The sequence below is a fragment of the Toxotes jaculatrix genome, chromosome 11, assembly GCF_017976425.1.
Source record: "Toxotes jaculatrix isolate fToxJac2 chromosome 11, fToxJac2.pri, whole genome shotgun sequence".
In the NCBI taxonomy this organism is placed as follows: domain Eukaryota; kingdom Metazoa; phylum Chordata; class Actinopteri; family Toxotidae; genus Toxotes; species Toxotes jaculatrix.
Window position 1 is genome coordinate 20,355,564 of NC_054404.1, and position 26,648 is coordinate 20,382,211.

Consider the following 26,648-nt stretch of genomic DNA (forward strand, 5'->3'; position numbering starts at 1 on the left):
ACAATTTTAAATGATTGATCGTATGACTTTAAAATAAGGAATTAAAGCTTATTTTATTGAACGTACGTTTTTAATGGTGTCAGATAAAGTGCTAAGGAAGCATTACATGGAGAAAATGCATTTCTGTGAACACTGATGCTGATTGACGTGATTTTTGATGAGTTATAGTTGCAGTGGAAGTGGATTCTTGCAATAGCCTTTAATGTATTACAGCATATAACTGAACAAGTCATCATAATGAACTGAGTTATACTTGATTGGTGTGCATCAGTGAGCATTTTGGAATTTCAATGGAGTTTGTAAGTTTGCAATGGAGTAGTTAATGAAAGGGGAGTAAATGAATCTCAATAGACTGTAATGCATTATATAACTCATGATGATGCATAAAGTGTACATGTCATCATAACAAGCTTAGATACAATTGATCAGTGAGGAATACTTAACATTTTGAAACATAAATGGAGTTTGTGCTATATGCACTCACCAAGCACTTTCTTAGGAACAACATCCTAATACTGGGAATTACCTCCCATTGCTCTCAAAGCCCCCGTGCTTCATGGCATGGATTCGGAAACACTGTTTTGAGATACTGCTCCGTGTTGACATGAGCACATCTCATCATTTCTACAGATTTGTCCGCTGCACATTCATGTTGCCAATCTCCGGCCACTGAAGTTCACTGAATTTTGAGAAGACTTTTGCTTTGTGACATGGAGCATCATCATGCTGGAAGTAGCCATTAGATGGTGGTAAATTGTGGCCATAAAGAGATGCACATGGTCAGAAACAATACTCAGACAGGCTGTGGCATTCAAACAATGATTCACTGGTATAAAGGAGCCCAAAGTGAGCCAAGAAAACCTTCCCCACACCATCACACTGCCACCACCAACCTGGACTGGTGACACAAGTCAGGTTGGGTCTGTGGACTCATGCTGTTGATGCCAAATTCTGACCCTACCATCTGTAGCCTCAGCACAAATCCAGATTCATCAGACCAAGCTACATGGTAAACTGTTCTTGACCACCTGACGTGGTCTTCTGCTGTTATCGTCCATCCTCTTTGAGGTTGGACGTGCTGTTCATCCTGAGAAGTTTCTCTGTTCACCACAGTGGTGAAATGTGGTTATCTGAGTTACTGTAACCTGCTGACCACCGACCTCTTATCAACAAGGTGTTTCTATCCACAGAACTGCTGCTTCACTTTTTTGCACCATTCTGAGTTCAACTCTTGAGACTGTTGTGTGTGAAAATCCCAGCAGATCAGCAGTTTCACAAACACTCAAATCAGCCTGATTGGCACCAACAGTCATGTGATGGTCAAAGTCACTGAGATCACATTTTTTTCCGCCATTCTGACGTGAACATTATGTGAACATTAACTGAAGCATTAACTGAAGCTCCTGTATGGGCACTGCTGCCACATGATTGGCTGATTGGACAGCTGCACAACTTTGCAGGTGCACAGGTGTTCCTAATAAAGTGCTCAGTGAGGGTACATGTACAACAAATGGAAAATCAAGGTTTCTGTTAAGTCAGCAAAATTACTGTTTGGATCTGTTTTTTCTTTTTTTTGCATTAAGCAATAATTTATATATTTTGGTATATTATCAAGTCAGTAAGATCAAAATCAGTCAATCAACTGATCAATATTATTAAGTTTCTTATTAATGCTGATGTAACAGCGTTTCAGTGTTAGTTCGCTCAAACTGTTCCTCCACTCGAGCTGAACCTAATTTTAATGAGCATCATTTCCTCCTGTGACTGCAGCCTGAAGCTCCCTCAGGACAGGAACGCTGAAATGAAACATCAGCTAAACAACAGATACACACGCACACGCACACATTTCACACACATAATCCACTTGAAAACATTAAAGGAGGATTGTCAATAAATTCTGATAAGGGCAGATACTTTCCCAGTGCATCAACATGTGAGTGAATCTCATTATGCTTTGTTGCATGGTGCAGCTGCTTTGCACTGCAGTGAATCTGATGGTGAAATGTGGTTCCATAATGCCATCTTGTGGTGACACAGAGCGGCACATGCTGGTGCTGTGCTGGCTGTGTCAGGAGAACATGTTACAGTATTACAAGGTTAAATGGTTTACTGATTTACATTTGCAGTGTGACTGTTTACAGAATTAGCTGGCTCTGGACATGTCACACCGTTCACTCTGTAATACTAAAAGCAGCCATGTGGAGCTTTAATGTGTAATGGGTTTGATGTGCAGAGACTCAAATGAAACAAATGGGCAGTATGTCAGGCCTGGAGACAAAATACACAGGTATTATGGACGGCTTTATAGAGCTCTCTCCAGAATCCATCATCCACATCCACAAACACACACACTCACTCACACCACAATCAATTCTTTGCGTGCTGTGGAAAGGTCTCATCAATTCTGCGACAATAATCACAATGACTTTAGACATTTATCTGCAGGGCTAGATTGTAATTACTTGTGGCCTCTACCTCCTGCTACTGTCCGTTTGATTAGACCTCTATTGATATTCCACGGACTGTGAGGAAAAATGATTGCACACATTTCACATTCCAGTGTGATTTTTCTGCCGAGACAAATGGTGGATTGGTCTCACTCACGCTGATATACTCTTGAATCTGACACCCTGAGATCTGTTTTGATGTTATGATAACTTTCTCCTCCGTGCTCCTTCAAACCAGATTCCGACTCGATGTCCTGCGGGGAGAGTAACAGGCTCTGCAATATGACTCATCTTATCAGTTTTTATACTGATGTAACAGATACTTCAGAGTGCCACACAGCCATACGGCCATGATACACATGCACTGTGACTGTAAGAAAAAAGGTCTGGGGTTCTGTGAATGCACTGTCTTTGCGACCACGGCCTTCAGTCAGTCAGTCCAGAGATTTTTGTGAGAATATATCGATTTTACATCATTGCTAATGACGTTGCCACCACCTATGACAGTTTCATAATAACATTATTGTTATCGTAATGTTGTATGCTTTCCAGCATCACAGTATTCTTGTATCTTAGAGTATTTCTGATGATTGCTGTTGTCTTGTAAGTGATGTAAAAATCTTAAAATGTGGTCACTATGACCTGATGCAGTGAAGCACAGTCCTAATTATCAGGGTTTTTTTTTTACTACCGAGTAAGAGAAAATGACCAGAATGACCAAAGAGACAAGTGTTTAATCTATCAGTACATATGCAGTACTACATGCTCTTATTCACACAACTTCTCATAGCACTGTCAGAGTCTGTGAACGTCCTACATAGTGTTAGTCCCCTGAGGGTGGAACAGTGGGAGGCAAGAGGTTAAGAGAAAAAGTTGTGTTACTGCTTTCCCATATTCAGTACTACATGTTGTTTTCCAGCTATTTTGCAGCTTTAGAGTGGTGCATGAAGTCAGCTGACAAATTGGCCACTGGATTTCACATCATTACTTTCAGTTTAACAATTTAATGAGTCATGCGCACAAAATACACACTTGTAATTTTTATAATTCCAACTACAGGGTTCATTGCATCTTCCAAAATAGCAAAATATTATTTCTGCAAGTAAGTTTTGTCTTTATTTATAACAACTGTGATTATCTTTAGGGTTATTTGGAAATGTAAGGATAATCTGAGTGCTTGTTTTACAGTTTGCCCTAAAACTCAGGTGAAACCGGAACATGTTTGAAGCCAGTTTATACTCTGATACTTTCTATGGAGCAGGATGCTTGCTTGGAGCAGAGCACAGTAGTGCAGATATTTTCATTGTGTATAGAACTTTTGTGATAAGACCGACCCAATATGATTTTGACTGTATTTTGCGGGACAGAGAGCTAAAAGTGTGCCTACAGTAGTGTTATTGTATGATGAATATTACATGAGGGCTGGCACTGGGCTGCTTCATTCACATTACTTCACAAAACTGCCAGTTATATTCACACAGTGGATAGTTTTAAATGTTACAATTTTGTCAGCTGTACATTTGTAGGAGAATGTGAGAACAGCAGTGTAACAGCACCACACATACTGAGAGAGTATAATCAAAAACTTAAAGCCTGACTGACCACCGGACAGTTCATGTAGGATCAAAGACACTGAACATGAAATATTTGCAACACAGAGTAGAAGAGAAGGTCAAACCGGGCACCTTTGAAATGCGTCAAATCCCACCGATGATCAGGGATTTCTGAATTTACAGAGATTGACTCAGTTGAGGCTGAGGATTTACAGTATGGGGATTATGAAGATTTCTACTGGAGACACTAGAGCACCATTATTTCCTTTCCTGATTTCAACCTAGAAGGCAGCAACTCCGGTGTGGAGTGTGTGTTAACAAATTTAAACATATGTATGTAAAAAGTGTTTGCACTGTTTCTATGCTATTGTGGTACTTGCTGGAAATATAAGCAAGTACTTTTGTCTCTGTTTGGATCTTACTTGTGCATTTATTATATCATGTACTGCATTTATTATATTATGTAAGTCTAGGCAATAATGTTAAAACGTATTGTATGCATTTGTTGTTCATTATATTAAGACTAAATTGTTAATTTAAATATTCTTAATGCTTTGCTGTAGTGCATACAGCACAGCCTAATGAATGCAGTGTACATAGCCTGTATGTTAACAGGCTTGGCTTCTAGAGCTGGAATCAGATGCAAAAAGTATTTTTACACCATCTTAATAAGAATAAATTTAGTTCATATTCCGTACTTCTTGGTAATAAGTCATTTAAAAAATTCTGTTACTTTCACTTCCACTGGGAACTGCCACAAAGCTAGAACATCTTTGAAGGAAAGCATATTACAGAATTTAACCATAAAATGTACTTGAGTGTGTGTGTGTTAGTTGTACCGTATGATGAACTCAGATCACCTTCTCATCCTATATTCTGCTGAGTCAGACTTAATGGTGCTGCAAGGGATTAAGATTCACATTCTCCGCCTCTCCCACTGGGACACTGCTGCCCTAACATCTGCAACACACAAACACACACATTCACATGTCTGCAGGCAAACACGTCTAATCTGCTGCGCCCCTAATTTAAACTGTGGACACTCACCACATGTTCAAACTGCTTTGTTGAATTACGGAGTCATCTTAATCCCAAAATGTTTACATCCCCAAAAAGTAAACTGTGCGCACAGTTGACAACACACACGTTAAACCTCTTTTATTGCTATCATTCATATTCATACACCAAATAAACATGCATAGTGTTACTATTTATTTACAACAGGTTAAGTAAACCGATGCCTATATTAACATGGTATTACGGTATATAAATACATTTCACATGAAGATGTCCAAGGAACTGTGAGGTTGGTAACCAGTGTCACCTTGAGGCATTATTTTACACGTTTCACAACAGGAAAAGAAAGGGCAGTCCAACAGTAGCCATTTTCCCCAATTTTCTGTTGCCCAAAAGTTGCTGAAAAGTTGCTTCAAATGTGTCCTGGCAACATTGCCCATAATGTTCTGATTCATAGCTTTCCTTCCGTAATGTTCACACCTTCTTTGAGTATTCGTAGCCATCCAAAATTACGTCCGTTCACAGCGAACCAGCCCTAATAATGCAGTTGTGACCGTGGAGCCATAGGACAACTGATATTTTCGAGCCTTGTGTATGGATTGACTTCTTCACTGGATCATTGGGAGAAAGAAATGTTCTGTTTGCATTCACACAATGTCAGAAAGCTGTAGTGGTTGCTCTTGCAGTTCTTTGGCTCCATACTGGCATTCATTTCTAGTACTATTTACTCAGAAGATAACTATCAAAACTACAGCCGTGGTGCAATGTTGTATAAAACCTAACAGTCTGTGTTTTATCACATTAACCTTTTCAACGGGTCAGTGCTCATCGACAGCCACAGAGCAGACGAAATGAAACGCAACGAACAGCGTCACTGATCACTCATCCTTTCAAAGAAGAAAGTTCAAAAGGAAAATGAAAACAGTTTGAACATCCTGCACTGCTGGACGACACCCCAAACCAAAGTGGCATCATTGACAATCAAAATTTACATTTCATCCTTTCAGTAGCCTCAGCGGAGCATTTTATGATGATTCTTCTCCATCATGTTAAACCGAAACAAAATCAAACGAAGAAGAAGAAACAAAAGTTACACTTGATAATCATGCAGGAAAAACAGAAACTGAAGTAAATCCTACTTTTCTATTATCAGCAGGCAAAGGGAGCAGTCAGAAGGTTTGGTAGTTGATGGCATACTTAAAAATCGATTAAAACATGAGAAACAATGCACCTAAAATATGAACATAAACAGTTTGAAAGGCAACAAAGCATAAATAGATATAGACAATTTAGCTTGCCATTATGTTAAATACACATCGAAAGGTAGTTCTTAAAAATGGATCCCCTCTGACTTCCATAATGGCTAAACAGACTATTAAAGTGAGCTTCCATTTAAATGACTGAGAGTATGTCACAGCGATACTGAATACAGCAATAAATAAACATGCATCTCTGTTGTTCAACTGAATCCTGTTTTCCATCTGAAATATGAAGTGCCATGTTCATCAGTTCACTGACTGCATGCTATTTCAGAATTCTACTATGAATAACAAATATGGTATAAACATTTGAAAGTATAGTTAAAGTTGAAGAACTAAAGGGAAACCAAGAGGATCGGTGAAATCAAATTGGAATCTTTGGTTCTTTGGTTCACATCACTGGTAGCAAACATACTGAATCACCTGAACTTTAACACTTGGTAATCACAAAGCAGAAGATGACTACAGCTTAAAAAAATCTGAGGAGAGGAGAGATACCTCCAATGTAGCATATCCAGGCATTTTTCTATTTGGATAATGCACCAATGATGACATCCCGTTGAAATAGCTTGGCCATTTCATTCATATTCAAAACACTCAACAGTGTCTAACACATCTAAGTCTTCCTGTTGCTTTATGTGTTACAAAAGCACAGTCAGAAACACTAGCTGCAGCCCATAAAGAGAGAAATACTGCATATACTGTATGTCACTATAATATAAAACCTGTCTGTAAAGGTGTTGCTGTCCTGTATATCCACATCTATTGCACAGCTGGTGAGGAACCGCAAAGTGTTCAATATTTAATAAGCAACACTTTTTATTGCACAATGCAATTTTTTTTTAATGTTTCACCAAGCAGTGCCCCCTCAGCATTCAGCTAGTCACGTTCCCCCCACCTCACCTAACCTCGCAGCTAGCTAGCTATATCCGCTTTGCAAGAGGAACTAACAAAAAAGACTTTTCCTTTCTAATGCTGGCTCTTCAGTTTAATACCAAGTAAACTATTCAAGCTCACAACTTATCCTAGCCAGTTAGCTAGCTAGGATAATGTAGGGGTTAGAGTCTTTATCTGCAGCATTCACTAGTTTGTTGATTCAGAATCAGTTTTGCATTTTTGCAGGGGCTAGCTGGTCAAAGTCTTATTAGAGAGACACTATATCAACTGAAAGGTGAGGGGGCAGACACTGGTGACAAATCCAATTTTCATGGTGTCACAGAAATTTAAAAATAAATATAATGATATATCACTATTTATTAGCATGATTGTGTATTTCATAATGTACTATTTTTTTTTATCTTGAACACTTTGGAGTTCCATGAGATATGTGTGCAAGCTGCCATCCGTGTGAAACAGCACAGTTGATTTATGTGATGACAAGCGCCATAACACTGTTCATGGTGGCCAGATTTCCAGAATACAACTGAAGGGATCAAAGGCCACTACATTTATAGTGTCACTGAAAAAATAAACGCAGGCAAAGAGAGACAGTATTACTCTCTGAATTAAAAATAACTCACAGAAGGACACAGAAGAAAGACATTTCAACAGCGAGCAGAAATGATCGTCCTTGGGAGACTGGTTTATAGTTTTTAATACACTCTCCCTTGTTGAGTTATTTTTCCACGTCCCCCTCCCTTCTCTTTTTCACATCTCTTCCGCAATCCGCTATTTTTCCTTTCTCACTTTAAATGTCGTACCTGTAGGCAGAAATGGAAAATGAAATTGTAAAGTGTCAAAGATCAGTCCATCACATCAGATAATCAAAGTGGAATAGGTATTTGCTCTCGCACAACAATGCCAGCAAAATCTGTCATACAGCCTCAAATTACAGCTCCATTTTCGCAGTGTCAGACAATGACAACCTGCAAAATGACACAGACTGGCCATGTTTTTCTTTTTAAGCAATGCTCTGTTCATCTGTATCAGAATTTATCATATCTTGCCAGTTAATATTAGGTAGGCCCACTGTTTTTAATAAAGCCAGATGTATAAAATTTAAATCAATGACTTATTTCAGTAAGGTATTATTTTAAAAAATGGAGCTGTAATCATAATCATTTTTTCTCAAAAACGACCCCATATGTGTATGCTACTTTGCTCATAAATCCAAATGTAGAAATTATACACACTCATCTCAGAACACACCTAAATAAGATATACAGTAAAGTACACTTCTTGTCTACATACACTCACTGTTTCACACTCTCTGGGACACATGCTGCACTCAAGCAAATGCTAGAAGTACAGATAATATGTCCAGTAGAGCAGGTTAACAATGACGAAAGACAGGGGGAAGGTGACCCTGGAGTAGTTGTCTATGTGGTGGGGGTTCTCCACATGACAGCAGTTTATGGAGCGGAGCACTTTGCGGAAGGTAGCCAGAGCAGTGAGGCACCAGTGTGTGGGCTCTGGAGGCGACGCCTCGGGCTTAGGCTCACTGCCCGAGGGGCTGGAGGGGCTGACAGTGAGTTCTGTGGAAGCAGGAGCTGGGGGAGGAGTTGCAGCAGGCTCCTTGCGTCTCTTGGCTCGGTTGTGAGTGGAGATGGTGGTGAGGATGCCGTTCATTTCATCATCGAAGTCGTGCATGTGGTGGCCATACTGCAGGAGAGTGAGAATAAAAAGGCAGAACGAGTTTTAAATGGGAACAAAAACATGGTGCTTCTAAATCTGAAAGCTTGAAACACCTTTTCAACTTACCCCAAAGTGCTCATGATGACAGGACGATGATGATGATAATGATGGTGGTGACGAAGATGATAACAACCACTATCATGAAGACAATGACTGACCACAACAACAGCAATGAGCACAACGACAAACAGCAAGACAGTATATAGTCAGGAGGCTCTCACCATGAGCATGTGTGAGTCTGCGTGTGTGAGGGTGCAGAAGTGGGCCACGGCGTACTCAATGAGCGCTCCAAAGATAAAGCTGAAGCAGATTCCCAAGTAAACATCAATGGCCTTGATGAAGCAGTTGGCATTGGGCAGTGACGTCCGGGCTCCCATCATCAGAGTGGTCATGGTCAGCACTGTGGTCACTCCTGGCACAGAATACACCCAAATACACTGGTAAACTTCAGATCCTCTGATCAATGGCTGAACCTGTGGACAACTGCCCCAAATGTACTTTCTAAAAGAATGCTTAAAAATCAGAATCAATATATGCTACTGTATGTAATTATGTTAAAAAGGACAGAGATAGTTAACTGTACAAATAGACAAAACTGCAAACAGCACTACTGTATGTGTAAGAAGGTGGCATCCTCCTAGCTCTACCTTGCAACTGGAGATACTCAACATCCTGTTTATTTCTCCAGTTTGGACTGAACTCCTGTTGGTGACCTTGGTATGAGATCACTGACACAGATTCCCAAATCTTACATCCCAACAGAGGTCCAGCAGATAACTGCATTCGTTCTTCTGCCCCCACATCTGAAACTCTGGAGCTTTCCATATGTCCTCAGAAAAAATGTACTAATTTTGAATAAATACTTAGTTTTTACGAAATATATTTATTTACTTTCTTGCCAAGAGTTACATGAAAAGACTGGACTGGAAGCAGCAAGTTAAAAACATGCCTACCAACACCTTTAAAGCTCATCAGTTAATGTGGTGTATCTTGTTTGTTCAGCCTCATAGCAGTGACAGTACTCCAACACAGTTAAACAAGTAGAGACAACATGGATCGTCTGCATTGACTTCAACTAAATAATTCCTTTGCTTACAGTGTGCTATGAAGTGGGAAATCTTGTCGTTGTGTTTGTTTTGCTAACTTATTGTTGAGCCCCCTGGAGGACGGGAAGATCTAATTCAACAGAACATCTATGTTTGAATGTTCCCACTAAATAACAGTGGTGTCACAGATGCTCTCTTCAACCCTCAGTCCTCCAAAATGAAGCCCAAATCAACATTTGTGCTCAGAGCAGAGGAGAGCAAAAGTCTCATATATCTGTGTAACAGTAAACAAATCCTGCTGAAATAGATGACGAAGAGAGATAGGTTGGATTCTTTGTCTCATAACAACAGTACACAGAATCTACAGTGACACACAGTGCAAAGATAAGGTTTGGTGCAATGTAAAAGCACATGACATTTACTCAGGGAGGCACATTTTCACATTTGAGTGAAAAAAAGATTGCTTTGCTCCATACCTATACAAATACGCGCTGGAACAGAGGACAAGGAAATCCAAAAGGAAACCCATGAGAGGACCACTAGCAGGCTCGAGGGCACGTAAGTCTCCAGGATGAAATACAGAATGCTCCTCTTCAGCTCAAAGTGGAAGACCAGCTTGGGGTAACGGCCTTTGAGAAGGAGCACAAAGTCAGTCAGTGTACTTGATAACAGAGAACATGGTGTGAATGAGAAATCCTACCCGTGGGGGCTTTAATCTTACAATATTTAACCATACTACACTGCTGTTTAAACATTAGCATAGCCCTGGGAGTGACATTACACAGTGGTTTTGAATGTCACAGTTACCAGTTTCATAGATGGCCTCTGAGACAGATGTGTAGTGGTCTTCCACTGTGTACTGAGCCAGCTGCAGAGTGTCTAAACCACTGACGGACTCATTTCCTCTGGTCCAGTAGAACATGACATCATTGATGTTGTAACCCCCTGTAAGAAAAGAAGAGATGAAAATTACTGTCTTTGTAAGATCACAGAAAATAATTTAAAGCTGCACTAATCAATTTTTTTTTATTAACAATAGATGAAATACGTGTGTGTAACATCAAATGTGTTACTTGTAGTAAAGAACCCGCAGAAAAATATCACCCAATTCTTTAGTTCCTTTCATCTCTGCATGGCTTTTTAGCCACAGACTCTCTATTGTTTTGGTTCAGAGTTACTATTCTCATTAACCTTTTTTCTATCTGCAGAAGGCAGCTGTTTGCAGCCAAAAAAATGATTAACCCACTGGATGTACCTACCCAGTGCCTTATACAAGATAAAGTTAGCAACTAGCTGGTGAAGATAGTGGAGGAGCTTACAGCTAAACAGCGACATAATTCCTATAAGATAAGACCAGGCCAACTACAATGTACTCCAGATGAATGCTAATGTTGGGAAGACCCTCTCCATAAAACCTTATGAGGTGATAATACGTCCGTGTTATACAGCAGATAAAAATCACAGCCCATTATATTTTTTAACTTGAAACAGTCTGTGGTTCAGTGCATAGTGCAACAGCAGCTTGACAGATGAGCAGTAAGATCAGGGCCAGGACACAGTGATATATACCCTTGTGCAGGTAGAAATATTACCAGCACATTACAAATTAACCTAGAAAACTGCTATGATTTATAATTACATTGATGGTGACGATGATGATAATATAAAGACCATTTTAGTAGTTTTTTTTTTTTTTTTTTCAATTAAACCCCAAAGTAGCAATGGTGCAAACAGCTGGGAATGTTAATTGCTGAAGCTATGCTAAGGTCTGATCCTCTCATGGTTGGGTTGTTTGGGATTGCAGCCCATAGTGGGTGGTAAATTTCCTCTGATGCTAAATATCAGCACAAGAGAGACATTTGGCAGGAACCAAAGGGAATGAGAAAACACCTCTGAAAAGCTAGTTTAAGACGTTGTGTTTCCCCAGAGAAGCAAATGCGCAAGGTCTACGCAGTGTAACACTCAAATATATCTGCCGATGAATATGACATAGTATGTAAGTGTAACAACCCGCCTTTAAAATACCATGTTAATGTTTCATGTATGTTGTTATAGTCACAGTGGAAACAGAATATTCCCCCATTATTCACTGTAACACAGCTTGACACAGAGAGATCCAACAGGAATTGCTAATGGAAATGCATTTGTGGTGTTCATTCAGTTCTTCAAAGGGGGTAGAGAAAAAAAAAAAAAAAGAAAGAAAGTCTTGATGAAGAGCTTAACTCTTGCCTCATACCATAACAGACTAATCATGCATATTGCACTGGGCCCTAGAGAGCCTAGATAACCCAAATAAAACTTGGAATAAAAAGGCATGCAAAATTAACATGGTCAAAGATGCCACAGCTGAGTGTAGTAGTGCTCTGGATAGAACTACTGTGTAACAGTATCAAAAAAAAAATAAGAACAGGTGTGGGTTTAAAAATAAAATTTGTTAAGGACAAAAAGATGTGCTAGTCAAGGCTAAACCTCTTTGGTGTATTTTCCTAATTTTTCTGCAGAGGGAGCAAGAGAATAGGAAAAGTAAGGAGAAGTGCTGTTGGCTGAAGCTGGAATACACCTCTATCATTTGTTGTGCACGACATGCTCATTAACTGGCTAACACTCTCCCCATTTAAACCCACATGGAGCTATGTATTATTGACCAGGGTGAGGCATGATGCTAGGAGCAAAGCCCCCTAATGAAGGGCAGTGGTGACTTTGATGCTGAAAGGTCCTGTAGATTCACTGTTTTCTCTCTCATTCTAATGCTCTTACTAGAAGAACTCATTATTTTCCTGACCTAAAGCCCTGACATTACTGTACAAATTAGAGACACAAATGAGTAGTGACATGCAGTGCAATAGCATGGGACGAGTTACATGGGGGTACATTCAACCTTCCAGTGCCCTGTGGCCCCTTGAGAACAAGTAGCCACATTCACAATCAAAGAGTTTAAATAGGGCCACCAAAAGTTAAATTAAAGAACAGATCACAAAAGACTGTGACTATCTTCTGTCTCTTTCTGCTGTCAGAGCGCGCTAAATATTTTACCACAATCCCAATCTAAACGCCCCGTACCCTCCCACAATGACACTCTCTTTAAACCTTCTTCCTGTGCAGAGGATCCACTTTTGGCACAGCATTAAAAGAAATAAATCCTTGAATATACATCTTCATAAAGAGACAGAGCAAGAAGGAGATAGAGATTGCAGGAGAGGAGGAACACAGTGAGAGAGAGAGAGGGGCAGAGAGAAAACAGGAGAGATAGAGCAGCAGGATGAGAGAGAGAGAGAGAGAGAGACTGTAAGAGAGGCTGAAAGAGAGAGAGACTGAGCAAAAGAAAGATGCAGATATTTAGCCTGGAATTACTGAAGCAGCGGAGGAAGGATCCGTCATCCTCTCAGTCACCTAACTTTAACCTCCAGATGTCTCTTTGTCTGCTGAGTGGGACTGGAGCTGCCATTAAATGTTTTATTTGGCACTGAAGTCCTGGTGGGCTTCTGGAGGGGATCAGACTTAGCTTAGCCTGGCTGCCTGTCATTTAATGGCATGGAGTAAGCTGGAAAAGCAAAGATGGCAGTTGAGTGAGGGAAGCTGAGAAAGGAGGGGGGAACTTTGACTTCCTTCCATCCCTTGTACATCAAAAAAAAAATCAATCCTGTCATGTAATTTAATCTTAATAATAATTTGCTTTGATTATAAACATAATGCCACTGCATTTCCCAATGAAAACACTGGAAACATGCACATTAGGCACACCTCCTCTCATTTCAGAAAAATGTCAAGAAATTTCAGAAAAGAAGAGAATGATTTTTAAAGCTTTTCAAACCTTTGGATTCTTAAGATGTGAATATGAGTTTAAAGGATTTTTAAGATCAGCTATAAGTCAAAGAATAAAATAACTTAACATTCCAGGAAATGTGCTTCATTTTTGGCTGAGAGTTAGAGGAGATCAATATCAATCTTATATTTAGCTGCACTCCAAAACTGTAAACAAACACATTGTGTTTATTCTTGATGTGTAACAAAAAGTGTTTAGTGCATTTCTTTCCTCATAAAACATTTGCAAATGCATGTTTTGAATATTTAAATATATTTAAATTAAATATTTATTTGCTGGCAGTTTCTTCTCTGCCTTTTGTTAGAACATTGAAATGTGTTTTGCTTGTTATTGTCCTGAACACTTTTTTGTGTGCATGTGCATCCTCATGCATGATGCAAACACAACTCTCCATAGTGACACTAGCAGTCAAAAACTTGGGAAGTTGGGGAAACAGCCTGGCTCTGCACAGTTCAACACTACAACTCATCTAACACTGAGCAAGAAAGTAACTAGGCCGACTTCCCAAACTGTTAACTATTCGTTTAAGAGTCTGACAATTTTCACAAGATACCACACAGAACAGCTACATCCTTGTTTTCATGACAGCAATCATTTATGACAGACAAACATACAAAGAGAAAATACTACATTATGACCTGAACTGACCTGACCTTGCGATTTCTGTCTGTCCGTCACACACAGTTTACAAGATGAGAGGAAGTCATCTGTTTGATCCTTTGGTTTGATCAGATTCATTTGAAATCAGGCCCACCCTCCAACTCCCAGCCACAGCCTCTAACTGCACACATCTAATTTTCTTTATTAAGTATGAAGTGTCCTTACAGCTCTCCAGTTGTAATGTGCAGGTCTGCTTGTCCATGGGATACTTGGTCAGATCCATGTTGCAGGCCACAGTGGTGGTAATCCTAAAAAGCAGATATGTTGTTATTATTAAAAGGGAATTGCATGACAGAGGACACCTACAGCAGGTGTTTCTAAATAGCTTGAGGTTCTTGAAGACATTTCACCTCTCATCCCAAAAGGGATTCCAGGATTTTCTTCAGTCCTGAAGAAGCCTTTCTGAAAAATTTCATAGAAAACAGGCTTTTTTTTTTTTCAGGGATGAAGAAACTGGTTCACCTACACCTTTCCAGCAGCAATGGAAGTAAACAAATTCTGGAAAGTTAATGAAAACAATTCCTACAGGTGCCCCACATTTAGGAGATGACTTACAAACCCTCTGTCTGTACAAAGGCAGTGTCAGACAAACCGAGACATTACATTATGTAAATTTCAGTAACAACTGGTAAAACAGAGGTGTTCTAAACTTTTTGCCCAGTAGCATAATTGTAGGAGGAATATCTTCTGTAAGCTTTCCTCTTCCAAGCTTCAATATAGTGAGTCACGGATGGTTTGGATACAACTCATGATGGTCTTATTCGTGACAAGGTGTGCATGAAGTTGTAATGATTGAGATGATCGATTTAGTGCTTGAGGGAGGTTGTTTCTATTAGACATAATTGTACTTGTTATTTTTTCAAAACTTTTCACAGTCATGCTTTTTCTTTTTTAGTGTATGTCCATTTTCAAGAATATTTCTTTACAGTTTTACATATTTCTTTACATTTCTTTATTTCTTTACACACCAGTCATGATGTTGATTCAAATGAAATGAGTATTCCTGAAATTTCTATGGAGGTGGATCCTCAGAAAAATCCACCAGGGAAACTTGGATCTCGTTTCATGATACTTATACATTACAAATATGAGCTATACCCTCCTAAACCATAGGAGCAGCATTTGGTGATTCTAATTGAATCTTCCCTCTTAACTACCCAACCCTTGGCTAAATTCACCTCAGTGCTTTTACATGTATTCCCCTCTGGCACAGCACTGAAACATTTACCACAGCTGTGCTTTTCCTCTAACACCTCACATTTCTTACTTTACTCTGTCCTTTTCACAGCTCCAATTCCCTCAGGTGGCCATCACTCTCCTGACTATCTTTTTTGGCTTGTTTGACTCTCACTCGTCCTGCTCTGTCACTGTGAAGCGCTACCCTCCTCCTCATTTCTTCTGTTTCAGTAAAGCCCCAAAACGGTGCAGTTCTCTGTAGGAGGCAAACATACACGAACACTAGTGCACACACACACACGTTCAGCACAACATCAATCAACACATGGAGTCTATGTGTACACAACAATGTCAGGCACTTGTAAAAAATAAAAGCATAAATCAAAACTCACAGACAACCATGTTAAAATGCCTGATCCCCTCTATGGGGAAGAGCAATACAGTGCCCTCCTGATGATTTCACTAAATGGAGACATGATTAACTGTGACGCCACACTGAACTGAGCCTGATTAACCAACACAGTTTTCTTTAACATGACACTCACATACATTTTCCTCTATGTTAGTTAAAAAAACAACAGGGAGCATCTCTCACGTGTGACCTTTTTTTTTTCCTTTCATTGTGTAACCACACTACGTATGACCATGATTGTACTGTATGCATGAAAAGAAGTTCAGCACCACTGAGCCCAAAGGGCTGAGTGAGTGCGGCCAAATCACCACGGACAGCTCTAATCCATATGTGAACTGAGGTTAAAGCATGCGGCATAAAAACAGTAGGATGTGTAAATCCCATCATCACAGGCTTAAAAGAGCTGAACAAATTCACTTGCTGGATCATCTATAACCTTAACATTTGTGCTTGGCCCAACCTCTAATCATAATGCCAGGGTAATGCATGTTTCAGACGCAGATGTTAAGCCCAGGCACACAGAGCAATATCTGTTGGCAAGATCCTTGTATTGGGGGGACGGGGCTTATATTGCTTTAATAGACCAAAGCTCATTGTTTCAACAGATCACATGCTTCTTTACTCATACAATCTGATAGCTAAGTAACAGAATTGACACATCTCCCTGCTGTACAGTCACATTATCTCAAAGTCAACCCACGCTTCCTCCCTCAGCCTATTTCTTCTCCCTTCCCAGGCCTGCTTTTCATTGTCTGTTGGAGCAGAAGAAAAAACAAACACAGCAACCAACACACCAACAATCCTGTTTGTTATCCCACCTCAGCGCGTAAAGAACAGTCCCGTTGGGGAAGATGCGGATCAGTCTGTTCTCCACGGTGATGTCATGGAGGAAGGACTTCTTGGAGTCCACGATAAAGGTGTCGGGGACCCAGAGGAGCTCCACGAGCCGCCCGTCAAGACTCAGGCTCTTGTTGCCTTCAAACACCAAGCGCTCATCTGTCCAGCGCTGACGGAGGAATATGGTGGCGGTGTAGTCCTGCAGGATTGGGACCCAAAGTTCACAACAAGGCTAATAGACTACTTTAACAAGCATGTCAATAATATGCTGACAGACAAGTGAGGTTTTTGCAAACCAAGCTTCTCCTTTGTATTTCATTAGTCAGCTAGGAGCTTTTTTTTTTGTGGCTTGCTGGGTATTGATGGCGTCAGGTCCCTAAGCCCTTCTGTGCCTGAAGCAACAGTAATCCGCAGCATTGCTTCAAGTCAGCAAGTCTGCTCTGGTTTTTAGGACACTGAACATATTTGTTTGACATTCATTCCTAAAGTCTTGATGTTACATCATGTGTAGCCACATAATCAGTTTCCATTGTCTGGCAAGAAGCTGTGAGTATAATTTCCCAACCTGACATGTTCAGCAGCACAGGAATTAACCCAGTTTACAGTGGACAATTTACTGGATTGTAATTTATTTGATCGCCCATAATTCTCTTTTTCAAGCCAAACATTGACAGCTACTTTTCAAATGAAATTCAGAATGAAATTCTTCAGCTCTGGTTATTCTGAAAAAGAAAAATCAATATCTGAAACTAATAAGAGTCTAACATGGAGATAAATGGAAGTAGTGTAACATTTTTTGACTTGGGTCTGAAAGTAAACACAATGACCCCTAAAATGACAGTAGGGCTGTAGGTGTGTCTTACCATGTTGATCTCCGAAATGGTGTCAATGCTGGCGATGTCCAGGCTCATGCCCACTGTTACGGGACCATCTAGAAACAAAGAGGAAACCAGTAATAAACTCCTGCATGTGGCATCTACTCTTTACACAGTGCATTATCCTCATGTTTTGAGTGTTTCCATGAGTGTTAATGTAAACTGTACATGTGAATGCCATGCATGACTTAGCAGAGTACAGTATATTGAGAGGGCATGGAGATATAGGGTTGTGTAATACAGCATAGTGTTGTATAATGAAAGGTTATTGAAGGATAGCATATTTAAAAATGCTAAAGATCCCACATTGCTGGCACATCAACAGCTGCAGCCTGTCAAGTGTGAACCTCCTTGAGGGAATTAGTTCTCCCTGATTCACCATCAAAGAGGGGTAACTTTGCCGCTCTCCTATGTTTCATCTTCCCATTCTCATCCTCTCTCACTTATCAATCTTCATTTCAGTGAGACAGATTAATGAGCCTGCGGCCATACTGCAGATACTGTACACGTCTCTGTGTTTGGCGACTGTAGATGTGTAGATATGGGTGTGTAGGTTTACGTTCTATCTTCACAAAAAGTCACAATTTAAACAAAACCCTTAGAGTTAAGACATTTGGCTGGTACTTCTACTGGAGTTTACCTTTAAGGGACTTTCTGAGGGTGTTGAAGATGAACAATATGACCCTCATGTCTGTACAGTAAACATGAAGCTAGAGCTAGCAGTCGTTTAACTTATTTTAGCATTAAGACTGGAAACAGGGAAAAACAGCTAGCCCAGTTACAAAATCCTCCTACCAACACCTACTGGCTCAGTAATTGACATGTTATATCTCATTTGTGTGATCCATTCAAAAACCGTCAGTGCAAAAACAAAAACTTTGGTTTCTATGTTGGTAGGTGATTTTATTAGTATTGGCCAGAGCTACGCTGTTTCCCCGAGTCTTTATGCTAAACTAACAGTCTCTGCTGGCTGTGGCTTCATAGTTAGCTCTTGATCTCTTGTCAGGAAAGCAAATAAGAAATATTCCTCAAAGTTTTAACTGTTCCTTAAAGCTTTCTTGAGCTTCAGAATTAACAAATAAGTTTGGAGTAAAGGGGACACTCTGCTTCAAAATGTCTAGGCTGCAATGAACAAACCCAGCGGCTGTGCCTGAGGCTATCTGGCACGAGGATGACATTGACAAGCAGCGCACATGTTGAAAATGTCTTTGCTTATACTGTATGTGTGGCTAAAACAGGCCACAGAGAGGATGAAGGTGTTGCAAGTTTTAGTGAACCATGTCTGGATGACTCCTGCTTGAGGATTGGAGAAGTAATGAAATCCATGGACGTTCTCACAGTGCTAGTAATGCAAATACATTCATGTGAGTGTGTGAATATGTGTGTTTGTGTTTACCGGTGCCTTTACCACCACTATGTGCCAAACCTGTGTTCCTAGGCCAGACGACTAGTGATTATGTGGAACAGCATTTGCCTTGGTAAAGTCCAGGATGTTATTACAGATCAAACAGCAAGTAAACAAACCATAATCACATTGTGATGGATTCCCGGAGCCTGAAACAATAACGGTAGCGAGGGATTTGCAGTGAATGATATAACATTGTTCCCCTGAAACACTGAGACAGACTTGTTTCTTTATGGCACATAAATCAGTCGGCTGGTGAAAAGTAAAATCTAAATTACAACAAATATTAGCAGCTCTGATTTTGGTTAAACAACCAACAACATTGTATTTTTTTTAGATTTGATAGTATAATGGGACTAAGACCTAAAGTTTGATAAGAATATAGATGTTAGTATTTATGTAAAGTATGCACATGTATTTGTTTACTGGCCTCACATCAGTGTTAATTCTTTTCTCTTCTGCACACATTTCCTTGTTCAGATTTCATAACATCCAAAGTAATTACAGCCAAACCAATTTCAAAGATAAACTTGACATTGTCTCTTATTACAACACTCATATGCAGTAAATTCAAATGTATGTATGTCAGCCTATATTACACAGAAGGGACACGCAAGCACAAAACTGCAATATGAACCCCTCGCTGTCAAACACACATTTCCCCTGAGTGTTCTGTCATTTCTGTGGCTGCATGTGTCTGCAGTTTCCTTACTGTCAAAGAAGGGCCTAAGGTACTTGTTGTATCCTTTCATCAGCCTCTGAATGGTAGGAGGCAGAATTTCTCCTTCCTTCACTTCTGCATTGAGCAGGGAGCTCTCTAACAACCTGAGAACAAAGACAGGGAAAGAAAGAGCGAGAGAAAAGCAGAAATAAGGATTATTTTTCTCCAGTTGTGCATTTACCTGGTGGATTCCTCCTCACGACCACCTCCCTGTTCACAGAATCTGCAGGGTGTTGATTAAGTTCTACAGCAAATCTTTCAAACCATGCCGAGTGAGAGAAAAGGCAGAAGGTTATAATGGAACTGGAAAACTTGGATATGAAAAAACGGGAAGAAAAAGAAGAAAAGAACAAAACAAAATGTGTCTTGCTTCTTAGATTACCTTGAATTGACTGGGTTCAGAATATTTTAAACCATCCATCTCTCAGTTTCTCTAGTCACTTACGCCTTTAAAATTACTGTTTGCTTTCATGAGATTTTTTTTTCCCCGTTCTTTCCGAATACTATCCTTAAAGGCATACTGAAGTGTGGGAAGATGATTATATTGCTGGCAATTGCAGCAGGGGAAAAGAATACTCATTGCGCCTTCCCAAGTGGTATGTGTGTTTGTGTATAAATCAGGCTCTAAATACAGAACGCCTGCTCTGTAGAGAGAAAGCCCCGAGGCACGTGCTATGATGTAAGAGGGGCTGAAGCAAGACAGATCAGGCCATGTGCAGAGGCAGAAAACATTCATCTCCATACACTGGCAGGATTTCAGACTCCCCTCTGTCACTTGTACGCTGCTGTAGTCAAATGTATGACAAAGAGAGCGAGAATATAGAAACGAGATGGGCTGCCGTTTTTTTTTGTTTTTTTTTATCACACACTGTTGACAAATATCCATATTGTTAGGGTGAAGATGTTTCAAAACATCCGCATGTTATTGCAAATTAATTTGGATACCTTGGTGTAATTTCTACAAACATATTAACTGACTTGGATAATTAGTTTATTTTTCTGTCAAAATCTTACAGCTGCATTGGTGTTGGAAAAAAAACATCCACTCTCTGTTACATAAAGCAAGTTCTCTTTATGTTGTAAAGCAATCCAGCAGCTTTCCCGCTATATCTGAGCCTGTGGGACACAGTTTCTTCTTGGCGATGACCTTGTTTGTATATGTTAATTATAGAAACATCTCAAGTTGAACGGAATGATTTATTGATGACAAAATGCTGCATGTAACCCATTATAGCTTTGTTTGCTGTAGGGAGACACAGCCATTGCACTTCATGGAATGAAACTGGAGTCTAAAAAATTTACAGCTATGCTAATTTGCACTGAACACAAAGCACACCTGAGACTGATGGGAATATCATTAGTTTTGAGTTTTAGTCAGGAAATCCTAGCCTCATGGTGGCGTGTGGGGAACATGAATGTGCATACCAAATCTCATGGAAGTCCATCCAGTAGTTGTTGAGACATTTCACACAAAACCACAAATGTCAGCCCCATGTTGGTGCTACAGGAAAAGTCAGGGGATCACCGGAGTCATTGCTATACTAGAATCATGAATGTCTGTACCAAAATTATGTCCAATCCATCAAATCTTTATGGAGACATGTCAGTCTGGACCAAATTCGTGGACCGACCGAAAACAACATTTCCCTCCCTAGAGCCCTCACGCTGCCATGGCTCATTTTCACCTACACTCAGTTTTAGTCAACATGTTCCCTGGACCACTTTTATTTTGTAACAGCGAAAGGTAAAAAGGTGTGCCGTGCTTCTGTATTAAATCACTTCTCAGCAGGTGTCCACATCTGTCTTTTAAAAAAATCACTTGTTCCTTCCATTTCTTCCCCATGAGAGAGCTGGCTGTTCTACAGGTGAATCCACCACAAAGCATGAGAGCTGAACTTCTTGACCAGACAGGCTTCTTCAAAAACAGAATAGCAGAGAAAAAGTCTTCACCATGAAACTCAGAGCTTGTTTCACCTGACTGTGTCAAATCAGCTTAGACAGTGGGGTAACTCGCTCCCAGCACACTGTGGCTATGCTGGATAAAGTCTCACTCACATAGCTTGCAGCCTTTTGTTTCAGTAGGCAACAGCCTTGGAAGGGAAAGCTATGTTAGTGACGGAGGAAACAGCACTCTGCCTGTGGCATACTGCATTATCAATCTGGGTCACCCCGTGTGACCCTCATTACCTTCACGAATGCTTTTGCATCCATATGAGGGAAATGAGTGTGAATTTGTGCACAGCATCAAAAAATATGTCTCCACCGTGACACAGATGAAGGCAGAAGGCAGCCAGAAACATTAAAATAAAATATGTCAGGGAGACGAATGTGATGACGACACAGAAACAACAAAATTTACTGGTACAAGAAAATATTTTTAAATCATAAAAAAAGACTACAATTCAAGGCAAATACAGAAAATAATACAAATGCAAGTGCCATCTATCATGGAATTGATTTCTTATAACATAGCACGTACTGATAGCGACAGACCTATTTGTCTTTGATGTTCATAGATAGTTTTACAGTCTGACAATGAAACACTGCTTCCTTGACCAGAATGTGTGCTAAGAGCCCCCAGCTCCTCTCACTCCATCTATCTCTGTAAATCCCCAGGCTCGCCAACTTTTGGCTGTCTAAACCTTCACCTGCAGACGGGGATGAGACCTCAGTTCTCCAACCTGCCAAATGGTTACTATCCACTGAGCCCTGACAATGAAAAAAAGGAAAAGATGGATCCTTAGAATTCTCCAGGTATCACACAGGCTATTAATGTAAACAACTTATGTTTGTTTTTTGATGTGCAAGGCATGATGATGAAGGCAAGAGCTTATTTAGGCTGTGTACTGCAGCAGCAAACACACACATGAACTCACGGTGTGCACACACACGTGCGTGCATGCATGCATGCACGCAGACACACACAAACAAACATCACTCATGTTTATGTACTGTAAGGTCCCTCTCTCCCCAGATGAAAGCTCGGTCTGCGGAGTGCACATTTTCCCAGAATGCTCGCTGACAGACCCGACACACCTGCCCGCCAGGCTGCCTATCAAGAATAACAAGATGACACACTGAATGCCCACAACTGAGCTGAGGATGGTCTCTGCCATACTAAGTCACAAGCGGTTGTCTGGCTTCAACACAATTGCAAAATCAGAAATAGTGCATTTAAAAATTACTTTGAGATCTATGTGTGTCACTGCATTAGCTGAGGAACAATGTTGTACTTTGAGCCACTATGAAGATCCACTGGCATTCTGGCATTTTCCGAGCAAAATATTTGACAGTCCACTCACAGTAAAACATTAGAGCAGAGAAAAACAGATGTGGTTTAGTATAATTACGTAGAGCTGAGATGGTACAGTAGCGCTGTCACCTCATCATGTGAACCCACCAGCTGGGCTTCCACCCACAACCTAAACACACTTAAGTTGTGCTTGAATTGCCTGAAGGTGTGAATGCGTTTTTCTATCTGGAAGTGTCAGCGCAGTGATGGACTGACAACCTGTCCAGGGTGTACGCCGTCTCTGACCCACTGAATGCTGGGATAAGCTTCAGCCCACTCACAACTCTGACAAGCTTTGTTTAAAAATGATGGATGAATAGATTTTAAAAGTGATGGCATCACAGTGCACCTGGTCATTTTGGTGCACCTTTGGTGAAAAGTTTTACGTTTGCTGAACTAAAAGTTTATTGTCTAACCTCAGTTATTATCATCTAGTAGTAGGTAGTGTGAATGGGTTAGAATAAATCACAGGTGAGCACTTGTCTTTGACAAATGACCTCTCAGACGTGCACACAAAAACATCCCTGTCACAGTCACACCAAAAATGCATCTTGGGGGTTACCAATTCAACTACCAGCTCAACAGTTGGATGTCAACATGAGCAACAGGGTTGCATGACACCAGCTTGTTTCTGAGGGCTTGATCTGTCATGGCGCTTGTTGCAGCAGCGTTATCAGATCAGGCACATGACACTGTGGATCTAAACAACACCTTCTAATGTGCTAATTGGCCAGCCACAAATAGTTGCTTCTTAGCTCTCTGAACGTGGTGGAAAAGGAAGTGCCAGCAGGAAACAATGATCAGCCTGTCCCCGTTTCTCATGATCAATATCTTCTACTATCCTCAGTAATGAGCCCTTTGGTTTGTTTATTCTGCTCCTCTTCGCTCCTGTCTCACTCTGGTACTTTGATTTCATTTTTTTCACCTCATCTCTCGTCTCTCTACCCATCTCTTTCTCACAATATTAACAGTCAGTGTCTGGGTTCATTCATTGCACACTGATGAAGCTAATTAGCCTAACTATTACACCCATCATATGACCTCTGGCAATGTATCCACAGTGAGAAATGAGCATAAAGCATCGGTGTCCCTTTATGTAAAATACTCAGTTATCATCAATTAATGAGTAAGGAAGAAATTCAAAACTGACTGCCAGTAAATGAACTATTAACAAGTTCAACAATACTAAGTAACAACACTAAATCAAGTACTATATAACCTGAATGAACAGTTCAACATTTTGGGAAATTCTTTCATTAGCTTTGTCTTTTTCAGAGTTAGATGAAAAAATAAAGACCAATCTCATGTCTGTGCATTAAGTAAGAAATGACAGCAGGGTGCTTAGTTTAGCTTAGCATAAAGACTGGAAGCAGGTGGCAACAACTAGCCTAGCCAAGTTTAATAAGCCCATCAATACCTCGACAGCTGACCAGATAACCAATATGAAAACAAATTGTTTCAGCACAAATTGTCATTTGGACATTTTTTTAAACAAACAAAATCGTAAGCCTTAGGGGTCTCAGTAGGTGTGTTTGTGAACTCAGAAGAGAGCCAAGCAAGGTGTTTCTCCAGCTCCACAGTTAATGCAGAGACATGAGATTGATATTGATCTTACAATTTCACTTTCAGAAAGAAAGTGAACGGTGTTTTACAAAACTGTTTCTCTCCCTTAAATGACAGAGATGACAGGATGGCACACACTGAAGATAAAGGACACCACAGACTGGCATTCACATCCTGAGTGGTGCATCAGAATCAGAAACACTTTATTGCCAGGTGTGTTACACATACAAGGAATTTGACATGGTGTTGTTGGTGCAAACAGAAGAATTGGACTGACAAGTCCCATAGCACGCTCAGCGAAACATACAAAATAAAAGAAAGAAGTACTAAGAGGAAGAAAGCTGTGGTTATGTTTAGGAAGGTTAGGAAAAGTTTATAGTTTTGGTTAAAAGTTAATAAACACTTTGTGTCTTCTGCTTTGAGTCTGTTTTTCTGTATTAAACCAACATGATCCTTATCGTGATCTTTCCCTAATCTCAACAAAGAGCTTCCAGCACCTAAACATAACTATAAAAAAGTTTAATATTGTAGTTTGTATTAAATTTACTAAACAAATGAAGTATGATGACAGTGAACATTTTACTGATCACCCGGGAGACTCATTAACTAACAACATTTCCTATTTATAAAAGTATTTGCATTTTCAGTAGTTGTAGATGTGTTTAAATACAGGGTTGAGCGGAAATGTGTTAGCTAATGTGGCATATGAATATTTGCCACTTTACTTAAGGGAATACAATACTACCCTAACAGTAAGCAGTAAGTTGCTATGTAGCAATACATTTCAGGGCAGTATTACATCCAGTATTCCACAGATCAGATTGTTGTAAACTGTTTTACATAAAATGAATACAGAGGCTGTCAACAACAACGCAGCAACACAAAAATTAAACATCATTAGAGCTATGGAACATAAAGATTTAAGAAAGTCTGAATTATGCAGATTTACTGATACTAGTCATTGAATTTACTGTTATTCTGCAGCTATTTGGAAGCTGTTTATTAATTAGTGGTTAGTTTTTTTTCTCCTTTGACATACCTTAGTAACTGCTTAGTCCTGTAAAACTGAGTATAACACAGTATAAACAGAACACCTAGCCAGCTGTAGTGATACAGCCATGAGCAACCTATACCACCATAGGATGGCCTCTCTGCCTATATGCATTGTGTGGCCTATAAGCTATGCTAATGTGTCTTGTGTTTTGATGTTGGATGTGTGGGTGGAGGAACAGGTTCAGAGTAATACAGAGGTGACAGGGTGGCTTGAAATGAACGACTCAAACCCTGTGGGGGGAATTCGCCTTTTCAGATCCTGTTTTATTTCATAGCCTCCCCACAGACCTCCCTACCCCCCCTTACTCTTCGTTACCAATATCAAGTGCACACAAGGCATCAGTCCAGGCAGCGCTTGCACATTTCACAACAGATTAATTCAGTTGAACATGACCCCTGCAGAGAGCTAAGTAACGCTCTCTATGGACCCCCTTCTCCCAGTCTTTCTTCCTGTCTTCCTCCCACACAGCAGTATGCTAAACTCCAACCTACTTCTCACTCTTCTTTCACTGGTTTGTGTCTTTCCTCATTCCCCAAACTCCTTTAGCTGTTGGCCTCATCTTTGCTGCAGAAATCCCTGCAGCCATTGGCAAACTATGACACTCAGTGGTGTATAACATATGTGTTCTGTATACACACAGGGAGCAATTTGACTGAATATCCCCCATTCATTAGCAAATACAGATCAGCTGACAACAGTGGAATTTGATCGCAGAGATTTTTTGTTGTTACACATTCCCCCAAACTGGCACACCAACTAAGATATTCAGTTACACAGAGTCTACATCAAATACAAAGCATTTAATCATACGTGACATGTTAAATGAAAGAATTCCCCTTTGAGAGATTGCTTAAATTATGTGGGTTACATCACC

The 26,648-nt window shown here is 40.1% G+C and overlaps 1 protein-coding gene across 1 annotated transcript; it reads right to left on the reverse strand.

Annotated features, from left to right (window-relative positions):
- Positions 1-8,514: 8,514 nt before the first annotated feature.
- LOC121189560 (gamma-aminobutyric acid receptor subunit pi) lies at positions 8,515-19,977 on the reverse strand. The gene is made up of 8 exons (XM_041049819.1): positions 19,857-19,977; positions 17,728-17,795; positions 16,846-17,063; positions 14,605-14,687; positions 10,764-10,901; positions 10,433-10,585; positions 9,132-9,322; positions 8,515-8,877 (listed from the first exon to the last, which is right to left on the reverse strand). The coding sequence occupies exons 1-8, from the start codon at positions 19,894-19,896 to the stop codon at positions 8,515-8,517; spliced, it is 1,254 nt and encodes a 417-aa protein (XP_040905753.1). The 5' UTR covers positions 19,897-19,977.
- Positions 19,978-26,648: the final 6,671 nt, after the last annotated feature.